General features: G+C 49.4%; 5 protein-coding genes across 5 annotated transcripts; 4 read left to right on the top strand and 1 right to left on the bottom strand.

The window, feature by feature from the left end:
* Positions 1 to 159: 159 nt before the first annotated feature.
* Positions 160 to 366, top strand: N7520_003258 (uncharacterized protein; the record flags this gene model as incomplete). Its single annotated transcript, XM_057137193.1, has 1 exon — positions 160 to 366. The coding sequence occupies one exon, from the start codon at positions 160 to 162 to the stop codon at positions 364 to 366; it is 207 nt and encodes a 68-aa protein (XP_056999879.1).
* Positions 367 to 1,676: 1,310 nt separating this feature from the next.
* N7520_003257 (uncharacterized protein) lies at positions 1,677 to 2,216 on the top strand (the record flags this gene model as incomplete). Its single annotated transcript, XM_057137192.1, has 1 exon — positions 1,677 to 2,216. The coding sequence occupies one exon, from the start codon at positions 1,677 to 1,679 to the stop codon at positions 2,214 to 2,216; it is 540 nt and encodes a 179-aa protein (XP_056999878.1).
* A 1,655-nt stretch (positions 2,217 to 3,871) lies between these two features.
* Positions 3,872 to 6,615, top strand: N7520_003256 (uncharacterized protein; the record flags this gene model as incomplete). Its single annotated transcript, XM_057137191.1, has 3 exons — positions 3,872 to 4,405; positions 4,470 to 5,189; positions 5,242 to 6,615. 3 exons carry the CDS (start codon positions 3,872 to 3,874, stop codon positions 6,613 to 6,615), a joined length of 2,628 nt encoding a protein of 875 aa, XP_056999877.1.
* A 274-nt stretch (positions 6,616 to 6,889) lies between these two features.
* N7520_003255 (uncharacterized protein) lies at positions 6,890 to 7,618 on the top strand (the record flags this gene model as incomplete). The annotated part of the gene is made up of 1 exon (XM_057137190.1): positions 6,890 to 7,618. One exon carries the CDS (start codon positions 6,890 to 6,892, stop codon positions 7,616 to 7,618), a length of 729 nt encoding a protein of 242 aa, XP_056999876.1.
* Positions 7,619 to 8,129: 511 nt separating this feature from the next.
* On the bottom strand, positions 8,130 to 13,053 carry N7520_003254 (uncharacterized protein; the record flags this gene model as incomplete). The annotated part of the gene is made up of 3 exons (XM_057137189.1): positions 8,130 to 8,933; positions 9,083 to 10,200; positions 10,272 to 13,053. The coding sequence occupies 3 exons, from the start codon at positions 13,051 to 13,053 to the stop codon at positions 8,130 to 8,132; spliced, it is 4,704 nt and encodes a 1,567-aa protein (XP_056999875.1).
* Between the last annotated feature and the right edge of the window lie 1,022 nt (positions 13,054 to 14,075).

Here is a 14,075-nt window from a genome sequence, read left to right as displayed (position 1 = left end):
CCTTAAATCCACCCTGACCCGGGTCCTTAATCCGCGATAACCGTTCATCAAATACGCTACTCGCTTCGCTCGCGCGTATATCCATATCTCTGCTCCTTCTCCCTTACCACCTACGCTAATTCTTACCTTATCCACCCTATCACCCGTACCATATACACTATGATCCCCCTATCTACGTCTACTATCCTCACCCTCACTACACACCCTATTTTCCCCCTCACCACGTCCGCTATTCTTACCCTATCCACGTACGCCATTATCACCCTCACCACATACACTATCACCACCCTCTATTCTCACCCTCACCACCTACCCTATTCTCACCCTCACCACCTACGCTACTCTCACCCTATCCACTTTTACTAACCACCCTTACCACATACACAATTCTCACCCTATCAACTTTTACTAACCACCCTTACCACATACACAATTATCACCCTCACTATATACCCCGTTCTTACCCTTACTATACTTTCCTTCCTTCTCCCTTATATCCCCATCCTTCCCACTATGTCTATCTTCTACCACCTTATATTATTCTTAATCAATACCCTCCTCTTTTCTATCTTCATCCTCTCTTAACCTATCTATTATACCATCTATCGAAATATTTATTATATCGCCCCTTCCTCAATCCTATTCGATCCCGATATCTTCCTATATAACCTCAACCTTCCTATATCGTATCTCTATAACCCTGGAAACCCCGTCCGAACTCCCCCTCTACTATCATCCAACCCCATACGCCGCTACTTCTATACTTCACATTACTTATATCTGCCAAACTAACCAATAACCCTCAATCTATACCGATTTATATCCTAACTATCTATCTTTCTACCAAAATCGCGACTTCTATCAAATCCCTTTTGATTCATATCTATATTGTCTATATTTTCTAATTTCCTATTTAATTTTTTTTCTCTCTCTTCTCCTCTCTCTCTTCTCCTCTCTCTCTTCTCCTCTCTCTCTTCTCCTCTCTCTCTTCTCCTCTCTCTCTTCTCCTCTCTCTCTCTCTCCTATCTTACCCTATACGCCATTACCCTATCTATACCGGTACTTACCTTGATATCTACGTCTATATCTATATCCTATACCCTGATACGGACGCCTCTCCCTACCCCTACGCCGATACTCTCCATGTTACTCTATACCCTAATATATACTTACCCTTACTCCTTCCATATCGTTTGGGACTCATATATCTATGCCTCTACCCGATTGATATATATCTTCTGTATACTAACCCGATTCCGACTAATCTCTTCCTCTTACTACCGTATACGCTCTTACCCTGACTACTATATACCCTGTGACCCTGACTATACTGATATGATTGATATCCATATACTCGATGCCCCTTCGCTTTTATTATCGGTATACCTATACTCCCTCGACCCGAATATTGCATTCTCCCTACTCTATATATTCCGACGAAAATCTTGATGTCTATTCTCGCTCTTCAATATAAATCGATATATTACCGATCTTCCTTATATTTCTGTAAAATCATTCTCTCTCTACTAATGATATCTCTTTCTACCGAAACCCTGACCTCTCTTCTACTCTGACGATATATATTACCCGGGTCCCGGATATACTCGCTACCCTACGCTGGTATCCACCGGACCTGTATGTCTATTTTCTCTATACCTACGCCTATACCCATCCCTATGCCCTCCGCACCTATATACCTATACTCTCTGCACCTACGCCCTCTGTCCCTACGCCTACGCTCTCTATACCTACCATCTCTGCACCTACGCCCTCTGTCCCTACGCCTATCCTCTCTATACCGATATGCCTGGTATACTACTACCCCTACTACCCATATACTATTACCCGGACCGTACTATTACCCCTACCGCTATTACCCTTACCACGATTACCCTTACCACGATTACCCTTACCACGATTACCCTTACTACCCCTACTGTATCACCCTTACCACGATCACCCTTACCACGATCACCCTTACCACGATCACCCTTACCACGACCACCCTTACCACGACCACCCTTACCACGATCATCCTTACCCCGACCACCCTACCCACTTACGCTATTATCCCCCCAACCATACTATCACCCTTACCACGATCACCCTTACTACCCCTACGCTCTATCCTACCCCTACCCTCCATCTCCCTACACTCGGAATCTCGATCCCTTCGCCCTATGAATACCTATGCGCCTATGCTCTCTCCGTCTTGATGCTTGATACCCGAATATATGACCCTACCTCGGATAATATATTTTGGGTCCTATATCGCCATCCTCTACCCGATTGATCTATATATTCGCAATCCTAACTGGATGCCGGCCGAATGCATCCTCTCTCTCTCTTCCCCTGACCACCCGATACGCTATCACCCGGACCACACTTATACTCGGAATATCGATATACTCTATACCCCTACGCTGTCGATTTCTATCTACCTGTACTCCCTCGATTGGGATATCGGATTCTCCCGACTATATTTATTTCTACTGAAATCTCCATTTCCACCATCTCTCTGGTTTATGAATATATATATTATCAATATCACTGATGTATGGGCGAACATCATTCTCTCGATCAATGATATATCTTTCTTTCGAAATCCGGATCGTTCGTGATGCACCCTTCTATCCTCGCTACCCTGGGCTCTACGCTCTCTACCTCGATATATAATTATCCTCACGATATTCCTTCGACCGATATCTCTATCCTCTACCCGATTGATCTATATATTGTATTGATACTTTAATTATTCCGGCCGAAATCACGCTTTCTCTACTTGAATCATATCTCTTACTACCAAAACCCTGACCTCTCTCCATTACCCTGACCATACTGATAACGATGATCCCCTATATACTCGCCACCCCGGGCTCTGCGCTCTGCGCCTCTATGCCCTTTACCCTGTACGCCTACGCCCGGTGCACCTACGCCTACACTCACCCCTGCGTCCACGCCTACACATATGTAGACTGCGGCATATCCTCTCCGCTGGATATCAGGTTCAATACCATATCCGCAAATTGAGGATAATGGATATTACTTCCATACCATATCCTCAATGAGGATATCCATGGATATCCGCGAGGATATGAGGATATTTTGCGGATATCCGCACTAGCATAACTCTCGCCTGATTATCTACTTAGGGGTAGTCATGTGCCTCTTATCCAGCTGATTAATTTATTTTTCAGAACAAAAGATACACAGGTTTGGTCCTGACCATACTACTAGCCTTATTTATCCTAATTCCTCATGAAATATTAAGAAATATATTTGTATTAAGCAATTTATATTCATTTTATTATTACTTATAGCAGCAATTTGAGTTTTGAAGTAGATTGGGGGATATACATGATTTTTTGTAATTCCACTTTACTTTACCATGGAAATATATATTTACTCAAGGCAGTAGTGTAGGATCTTTTAGCTAAACGATGTACATATGACTAAACTCACCATTTCTTGGTCAAATTTAACTAGCCTAGCTTTAAATTAGTTTCCTAAGCCTATCTTTTAAGTATATTAAGTTTTTAAATATATCCTTCTAAGAAATACCGGTCGGAAGCTCTAATGTTGTGGACAGCGGACTTAGTGAGTATGATAGTAAGGTCGAGGATATCCAAGGATATCCATGCGGATATCCAAGGATATCCATGCGGATATCCGCGATATATCCTTAATTATCCTCAATTATCCTCACTGGTGATTAGTAATAGCCAATCATCGTCATTAAAAGTAAGAGATATATCGAAAACGCACCCCGCAACTTACGAGTTGCAGCTTATTGCCATAACCCTGATATTTTCAGCTCGTCCTATATGTACGTTTCTCCCTTTCTTTCTCTTGTATAGTGATCAAGTACAGTATGTCTTACTCACAGGCATCTCAGTCCCAATTTTCCTTCTGCGCCGATTCAGATCTAGGTCTGAATACCGACCTCCTTTATTCAGATGATATCTCTGAGCTCATTGGCAGTCAGGCTTCATTGACATCCACGTCCCGAATTTCATTTCCGATTGCGCCCCTCTCGCTTACGCGTGTTGGCCTCCCTCTTCAACAGTACTGGGTCCTCTATTCCTCCGAGCCTGGTAGCGAGATGGATGGATCTCGTAAGCGCTTTATAACGTGGTGGCTAAATACAGAGTCTGGATCAGCGCCCGAAATACAAGACTCGATCCGTTGGGATGGGAAAAAGACATCAAGTGTCTGGGATAATTTCAATCAGGTTGCACATGAGAAGACTGGCAAGCCAAAGGTTATGTGTACATCATGTCTCTGTACCCTTGTTCATCCAAGCTATCGCCGTGCTGGGTCATCGCCAATGAATGCACATATTAAGGCAGGCACTTGTACTCGGAAGCCAGTTACCCAGAGGATCGATCAGCTACTCAAACATATGGTATATTTCTCTTTCATCAAGACCCCTAATATCTCTCTTGCTAATCTTAATAACTATCCCAAAGCCAACTATCCCTAGACACCAACCCTTCTCCCAGGAGCGTCTGGTGAAAGCGATACTAGACTTCATTTCTACAGCTCACCTACCCTTCCGAATCGTTGAACACACCCAATTCAAAGATCTAGTAGAGATTATTCAACAAGCCCACAGCAAGATCGATATACCATCCGCGCGAAGCATACGACGTTATCTTGATTCTGCAGTCAGAAGTGACCAGAAGGGGGTTCTGAAAAGGCTTCCAGATGGGAGTCGCCTCTCACTAGCGCTTGATTGCTGGACATCGCCATTTCAGCAAGCTTTCATGGCCATCACAGGTTACTTCCTTGATCAGGACTGGAATTACTGTGAAGTTCTTCTTGGGTTTGAGCATCTTCATGGATCTCATACTGGTGAAAATCTGAGCAAGACCGTAATCCAGCTTCTAACTGATCATGGAATCACTGATCGTGTGTTATCTGTGACAACAGATAATGCAACGAATAACAATACCTTGATGATGAACATCCAAGAGACTATCCAGTCGCAAAGCCAATCAGATACCTTGATTTTCCGAGTTCCATGTATTGCGCATGTGATTCAATTAAGCTTGAATGAGCTTCTTGGGAAGCTAAAGGTGACACCACCTAACAAAGAGATTGAACTAGAGTGGTCTGATGAGCGGACCCATTCATTTCAGACCAAAAGATCTAGCTCAACTCGGCAAATTGCAGATACCTTAAAGAAGGCAAGTTCTATCTCCCTAAGGCTTGTAGTTTATTCTGATAAAAGAGTTTTAGATCCGAGGTCTTGCGGTCTTCATCAATGCAAGCCCACAACGCCGGGAGGCATTTATGGCTCTACAAACTAAGGAGCCTCGTTTAGTTCCTGTTCAAGATGTCCAAACCCGATGGAACTCGACCTTTATCATGCTGAATCGGGCCAAAAGGCTACAACCATTCTATGATCAGTATTGTATAGACCATCAGTATCTTCACTTCAAACTTGATCAAGAAGAGTGGCGACAGATTGAATACCTTCTTCTTCTCACAAAGCCTTTCTTCGACTTCACAAATATGTTGTCTAAGACTAAGGATGTTACTACACATAACATCTATAGTATTTACAACAAGCTTTTCTCTCATCTTGATGAAGCTGAGAGTAAGTTGAAGAATAAAGGTGTTGTCTGGAAGAAGCACATGCTCGAAGCTCTTCAGACTGCTAAACGGAAGCTCTCAAAGTACTACACTGCGACCGATTATGAATCATATGGTGATGTCTATGCACTCGCGACAATCCTTTGCCCATCAAAAAAACTTCGATATTTTGCATCATCAGACTGGCAAGGTGAAATTAACTATGTTGATCACTATCATGGAGTTCTTAAGCGAGAGTTTGATCGATATAAAGAGACACTTCACCATGATTCAAACAATACAGTCTTACAAGATACCACTAAAGAGGCCCTGGATGATGATTATGGTGATCTTGATGCTGCTTGTGCTTCTCAGAGCCAGCCACAGCATAGGCTCTCAAAGCCCGAAGATGATGAGATTGCGAGGTATCTTGCCCGCGGGATCGAGGGTCAGAAGCCTAGAGCATTCTGGAAAGACCATGAGCATGAGTTTCCTATTCTTGCGAGGATAGCACGGGATAATCTCTCAATCCCAGCTAGTGGCGCAGGCGTTGAGCGATTATTTAATTGCGCTCGCGATATGTGCCACTATCGTCGCGGGCAATTGAAACCAAGTACCATCCGAGGACTGATGCTTCATCAATTCGCCACTAACTTTGACGTTGAGCAGAAGGAGATAGAGGTTATCAAGGAGTATCTATCCATTGGAGAAGCTGCGTTGTTAGATCAAGCTTGGAAACCAATGCCCCAGCTTGAAACACTTGAGCTAATTAGTGATAACGAAGAGGAGGATCAAGAGCCTAGCATAGAGGATACACAACAGATAGAGAGCTGCGATGATGATTTGGGTAGTGGGAAGAATAATGATCAAAGTAAGCAACTGCAGCGCAAACGATCAAAGAAACGATCATCCGAATGTTTTGATGACGATGACGATGACCTTCCAGAAATGCCAATAGATGAGGGCATGCAGGGACGGTCGGGGCGAATTCGGAAGCAACCTAGGTTACCTGATGGATTTCAGATTGATTTAAGGTAGTTAGTATTAAGTATTGATTAGAAATGACAGAATCATGTTTACCAGATTGAAATCTTTAAAATGATGATTACACGAAGATTACTTCAAAAATACACAAGAAACCGCATAATTTATACACGCTCAAAAAAGTCACGAGGCTAGGCGTGTTTGGCTGGTTTGATATCCATTGGATATCCTCAAATATCCAGAGGATATTAGGTGGTATACCATATCCGCAAAATTGAGGATTGCGGATATTACGTGACATACCATATCCGCAATTTGCGGAGAGGATATGCGGATGTCCGTGGATATTGAGGATGTTGCCGCAGTCTACACATATGCCTATGCCCCGTACGCCTACGCTCACGCCTATACCTTCGCCCTCTGCTCCTACGCCTACGCCTGCTCTTTATACTCTCTATACCACGGGCCTCTACCTATACGCATACGCTCTCTATATCTATATATATACGATCTCCGTACCTATACGCCTATGCCTACGCCTGTGCCCTCGCCACCCTCACTACTATTACCCTCACCACCCGTACGCTATCACCCTGACCACGCTATCACCCTGACCACGCTTGGGCTCTCTATACTACCGGGCTCTATACTCCGTACGCCTACGCTCTCTGTACCTACGCCCTCTGCACCCACGCCTACATCCACGCCTACATCCACGCCTACATCCACGCCTACATCCACGCCTATCTATATACCTATGCCCCGTACGCCTACGCCTACGCTATCTACACTCACGCCTGTGCTAACGCCTGTACCTACGCCGGTGCTCTCGCCATATGTACGCCTATACTCTCTAACCCGATATGCCTGGTACGCTACCACCCTTACCACTCCCTATACTATTACCCTTACTACGCTACACACTATCACCCTAACCACGCTTGGGCCCTCTATACTACTGGGCCCTATACCCCTAAACACCCTACACTCTCGATACCTATATGGGATGATCTTGATATTCTGTTACGTCTTTGTGCACAAAAACCTATCTTTCTAATATCTGATATTCTGTTGCGTTTTTATGCATAAAAACCTATCTCTCGAATGCCTATCTTCTGTTGCGTTTTTGTGCACAAAAACCTGTCTCTCATATCTGATCTTCTATTGCGTCTTTGTGCACAAAAACCTGTCTCTCATATCTGATATTCTGTTGCGTTTTTATGCATAAAAACCTATCTCTCGAATGCCTATCTTCTGTTGCGTTTTTGTGCACAAAAACCTGTCTCTCATATCTGATCTTCTATTGCGTCTTTGTGCACAAAAACCTGTCTCTCTCATATCTGATATTCTGTTGCGTTTTTGCGCACAAAAATCTATCTCTCGTACGTCTTTACATTCTGTTGGCTTTTTGTGCACGAAACCCTATCTCTCCAATGCCTATCTTCTGTTGCGTTTTTGTGCACAAAACCCTATCTCTTGAATGCCCACCTTGATTATATATATCTACTGAACGACCCTACGGGAAATCCGCCGATCCCGTGAATGATAATATATTCCGATTCCGCCATCTACTCGACTTCATGCCCCTGATAAATCCTTCGACACCAAATGAACTCCTGTACTAACCGGGACTGCTGGCATGCAATCTCTTCTGCCATACCCCCAAAATACCGCTTTAACTGCTCCTCATCCGTACTATCCACCCCGACATACTGTAACCGTCGATCCCACGCCGTACGGATCTCCGCATGCGTTTTCTGGCTGAACAACATCATCGCCACCATCGGTAACAATGTGTGCCGGTATTGCTCACATCTCTGCTGCGCCTCCGTCGTACGGGATATCGCTTTGCTGGGATCCCCCTGCGGGCATATCGACTGCGGCATCCCACACCGGAAATGCGCGCTGTAATCCTGGTAACGGATCCCATCAAACGCACGCATCCGCTTCCACCACGCCTTGGCCTCGATATTATACCCCCACGGACACCGAAACAACTCATGTCCGTCATCCCTCCCCTCCTGCGCACACGACCAACACCGCATCAACCACCGTCCGATCTCACTCTGGAAATACATATCTCTCTGGATCTGGTCCTGCCTGGCCTCGGGTCGTTGGCTGGACAACTGGGCCCGCTGGATGTCCTGCCGCCGGAACTCATGTCGGACGGCCATGGGGATGGACGGGCCCTCTCCCCGGGACCCCTGCCCTGCGTTCTCTCCTGTGGACCCTGGGCTGGGGCTCTCTCCCCGGACCTCTCGCTGGACCTCTCGCTGGACCTCTCGCGGGACCTCTCGCGGGACCTCTCGCGGGACCTCTCGCGGGACCTCTCGCTGGGGCTCTCTTCCCCGGACGTCTGCACTCTGGGTACCCTGGTATGCCCGTCCGGCGTGCTGCTCTCCATCTCGTCACCGATATCCGTCTCACGTGGATACCACCCCCGATCACACCCATCACATGCCGATTCGTCGTCCGTACACCCCGGCCGGACATGCCCATCTAAATATTCATCTAATATCACCCGCCGGCATCCACCCCCCGCGTCCAACGGCAACATATACTGCTGTACCCGCTGCTGCTCCTCCGCGGACTCGGGCATCCATGCCGGACGCTGCTGATATCCCACCCGCTGCCCCTCCGGCTGAATGATGATCGCCTCACTCGGCAACCCGTCACGCCCCGCACGCCCGCTCTCCTGCGCGTAATCCAATATCGTACGGGGCTGCCCCAAATGGATCACGCTGCGGATGTCCGGAATGTCGATCCCCATGCCTAACGCGTTGGTGGCCACGATCACCGCCCCCGCCGTCGTACGGAACCGGGCTAACACCCCATCTTGATCGTGCTGCTGGCTGAAATATGCGTCACACCCTAACTGGTCCGCCATCATCCGGACGTGCGCCACGATACTCCCATATACGATCACCCGTCCGGGGTGGGCCCGCTGGACCCGCTCCTGGATAAACTGGATCACCCCGTCCATCTGGATCCACTGGGATGGGTGGTCGTACCCCGCCTCCATCTCCGGGCACCATACCCGGTATGCCACGTTGGGCCGGTGCGTGCGGGCCCGGTATATGGCCACCTGCTCCCGGGGCCACCCCATCCGGTATAATAACGTGGGCTCGGCCGCCGGGGGTAACGTGGCCGTCAACATGACCATCTGCGTCTTGGCGGCCCGCAACTCCCCCATCATCTGCAACTGGGGCCGGAAATCATCTTGATTGTTCAACACGACGTGGCACTCATCGATCACGATCCGCTCCAACCGCTGTAACATCCGCTGCCGGTTCAAAAACGTCCGGAACCCCTGGCTGCGGGTGCTCTCGGGGGTGACCAACACGATCGACGCTTCGTCCGGGGGCCGCTGGCTGTCGTACGGCACGCATGATATCCCCAACTGCTCGCACCGCTGGACCATATCCTGGCGTAACGCGATCAACGGGACGACCACCACCGTCAATCCACCCCCGACCCACGCGGGTAACATGAATAATATGCTCTTGCCCCCCCGGTGGGCATCACCGCCACGACCGGGCTGACCCCCTGCTGGATCGCCCGCAACGCGGGCTCCTGCACCCCACGGAATACCATCTCGGGCCGTCCGACCATCTGCTGGAACGACTGCAACATATGGGCCTGCTGTAACTGATACCGCCGCTGCGTCCGGCTCTCCTCGGCATCATCCTCCCACGGATTCGGACGCTTACCGCATACCCCGGCGCGGACGGCGGATGCAAACCCTAAATATTGATGCCAATCCTGGCTGGACTGCCGGAACCGCTGCCGCCGGTGCGTGGTGCTGTTGGTGGGCTCCATGATCGTACGACCGTACATCATCCCGGCCACGTGGGACGAATGGGTGGCTTGCAAATCCGCAATATGCCCCATAAACTCCTCCTCGTCCATCCCACCCTCATCGTCGGGGTCGTACGGGGGGGCCGCCTCGCCCGTGCCCTCCTGCACGTTACTCTCAAACTGGCTCTTGCCCCGTAAATACCGCCGGCTGATCGCGATGGCGATGTCGCGGTATGCCGACACGTGGACCGCCTGCCCGTGCAACCCCGCGGCCGTGGCCGATTCCAACGCCTTCCGGAATCGTACGCCCGTCCACGCCTGCTCGCTGCCGGCGTCGGGGCCCCATAAATACTCTTGTCGGCGGGGGGTGGGGGTGCCTCGCTGCTGCCACTGATATGCTTGCAATATCTCCACAAACGGCAACACCAACCATATATATCGGACGACCAACTCCCCAACCTCCTGCGGCAAATACCGCTGAATCACCTTGGTATCGTTGGTGATATGGAACCCTTTGTGATATCGGCTGACAAATACCACCATCCCATCTTCGATAAACACGTTGCGGATCTCTCGCTCGCTGTTCCGGTACCGGATACTCAACAACTCGGGCGTACGGCTGGGCTGGCCGGCCGTGATATGGATCGCCACGCTTAACCGCTCGCGGAACCGGGCCACCTCGGCAAAATACCGGTCAATTGCACGCATCCGGAACCCCTGGCCGTCCGGCTCGCTGAATCGCCGCCGGAACGTGGGCTCCTGGGCCACCCGCTGGATCAACCACTCGGCCCCGTGGACGGGCCACTGCGTACGGGAATCCTTGATAAAACTCCAATCCGCCGTCCGCTGCGTGGGATCGTCGTATATATCCTGTAAATCAATACTGGGGATCTGTGCACCCTCGGCGAATATCAACTGCTGGTGAAACTGGTTCCGCATGCTCTCGACCAACCCGTGGACCATCCCACGGAAATCACCCATGGTAAAATGCAACTGCTTATACAACAACTCATCCTCGCCTTTCCATCCGATATGCCCCTCGGACGGGGTGTTGAAAAACACCTTCTTTCCGTACGTGCGTAAATCCAATAACCACTGGACCGGCCCGTGGGTCCCACGCACCATAAACGCATCCACCATCAATCGTAACCACTCGGGAAACGTACGAATCACCCGACGACCTTGGATCTGGGTGGGGGGTCCCAAAATGGACGTGGTGGGGGATCCGGGCATGGGACGGGGGGTGGGCGTCTCTCGTACGGGGCTGCTGGCATAACCCTCGTCCCCGTCAAATATATATCCGTCCGCGACGGGGATATCGTCACCACGGAAATGGGGCTCCTGGCTGCCCTGCGCGAACCCACGCCGGATGGCCAACGAATCGGGGTCTAACCGCAACGCCTTATGCAATACCAAAAAACGGGCGATCTTGATCAAACTGGATATCTTGGGGGGGTAATCCTCCACCCCATCCCATCCGGACAACTTCCGGCCCAACACGGCCGATGCGCATATAAACGCACACCCATACTCGTGGTGCCGGATCCGCTGGCGTAACAAATTGATGCAAAAATCCATAATCGCGCACTCCAACGGCGATAACTCGTACGGCTCGGGGTCCATGGGGTCCGGGCTGGACCGGCCCGCGGCCTGCGCACGCCGCCATACGATCTCCCACGACCGCTGCTGTGCGGGGGTGAACTCGTACGGGGGACTCTCCCAATCGTGCGGCTGCTGGGTGCGGGTGAAAAACATCAATATCCGCTGCCACGGCTCAATATGGTCCTTGATCTCCGCTTCTTTCATATACGCCAACAACGGCTCGTACGGGGAATCGGCCTTCTGCGTGCGGGCGGCCTCAATCCGCACCAAAAACCCACTCGCCCGGGTGATCTGCTGGCTGACCATGGCCAATCGCTCCATGGCCTGCCAAATGGCCCATGCCGCACCCTCGGGGCCCTCGGCATCCTCGTCCGGCCGCTCCATGGACTGCACTAACGGGGCGGACGAAATGCCCTGTAAATACCGGACCCACCCCGTACGGTTTAACCACGGCGTGGCTTCGTCGATCTCCCCGGCCTGGATCACGGTCTGCTGGCTGCGGGCCTGCTGGGCCTGGAATGCTCGGACGCGCTGGACCAACTGGTGGATGGCATCCACGGGTGGCACCGGTTCGGCCCGCTGTGGAACGGGCTGGCGGATCTGGATAAAATGCGACCCTAATTGCCGCTTGAAAATCCGCTGGCATCTCACGGCCTGGCTATTGGCGTGGATCTCGGCCTGGATCTGCGCGATCTCGGACGGTTTCGGTCGACCACGGTGGCTACTGGGGGACCACTGGTGCTGTTCGGACCAATGGTTTTTCATGGACTTTAAATCGCGGCAAATATATACTGTACAACGTGAACATAATAAACCATCTTCAAATATGGTTAATCCGGGAATCGGGCTATCAACCTGGGTGGGCCAATGGCTGATATCGGGCTGGTCCTCAATATGGTCCCACTGCTGGACACATTGCTCGATATACCGTGCGGTTGTACGGGGTACCCGATGATTGGTGCCGGTTAAATGGGTGGTAATATTATCCCGTCGTACGGCATGCTCACACTGGTGGCAAATCACCACGTTGAACTCAGAATTGGTGAAAAAAAACTCGCTGGCCTGGGGACTGTGGGGGGTGGTTTCGGACATACTGGAAATGGAAATATCACACTTGGGGCGATGATGCAAATCCGTATGCGCAACTTCAACACCGTACGGGCAAAATTCGTTAATTGGCCTTGAAGAACGAACTGAATATAAAGCTGAATCAAATCAATCGACCCCCTGAATTTTCAGCTTTCTAACCCATGTGATCCCCTATACCCTATTGGGTATCTAGTGGCGGTGGTCGTACGGTGATGTATCACCCTAGCCCGCGGTCGGCACCTCTATTGGGTTTTTGTGCACAAAACCCTAACTCTCTTATATCTTATATTCTGTTGGGTTTTTGTGCACAAAAACCAATCTCTTTCGCATCTTAATATTCTAATGGGTTTTTGTGCACAAAACCCCATCTCTCAAAATCCATATCCCTGAATTTTCAGCTTTCTAACCCATATAATCCTTGTACGGTGATGTATCGCCCTAACCCGCGGTCGGCACCCCATCAAAAAAACTCCCTGATTTCCAACCCCTGTTTTAACCATTTCCACTGCTTCGAATGATCTGAATTTCGGTTTGACCATGAAATAGAGGCTGGCGAAAAACATATCAAAATCTGAGCCCCGTCCGAGTCCAGAATGTAAATCCATCCTTATCTTGAAATAATATTCCATCGTACCCCGACCCACTTTTTTTCCCCCATACTAAAGAAGTCCACCCTAATTCCATCGTAGTAGAATGGAATTACCCCCATGGGTTAGAGGGTGACGAAAAACATATCAAAATTTGAGATCTGTACGATAAAGCATTAAAATTGTAACGGACTCGGGAAAATTAATTGTAATGGACCCCGCCCCACTTTTTTTCTCCCATACTAAAGAATCTCACCCTAATTGTAATGGTGTCCATTACAATTACCCCCATGGGTTAGGGTAACCTAAAACATATCAAAATCTGAGCTCTGTACGACCAAGAAATAAAACTGTAATGGACTCGAGAAGTGAAACTGTAATGGACCCCGACCCACTTTTTTTCTCCCATACTAAAGAATCTCACCCTAACTGTAATGG

Source organism: Penicillium odoratum, assembly GCF_028828045.1.
Source record: "Penicillium odoratum strain IBT 22623 chromosome Unknown utg000002l_segment0_segment0, whole genome shotgun sequence".
Classification (NCBI taxonomy): domain Eukaryota; kingdom Fungi; phylum Ascomycota; class Eurotiomycetes; order Eurotiales; family Aspergillaceae; genus Penicillium; species Penicillium odoratum.
This window is presented reverse-complemented; position numbering and strand designations above follow the sequence as displayed.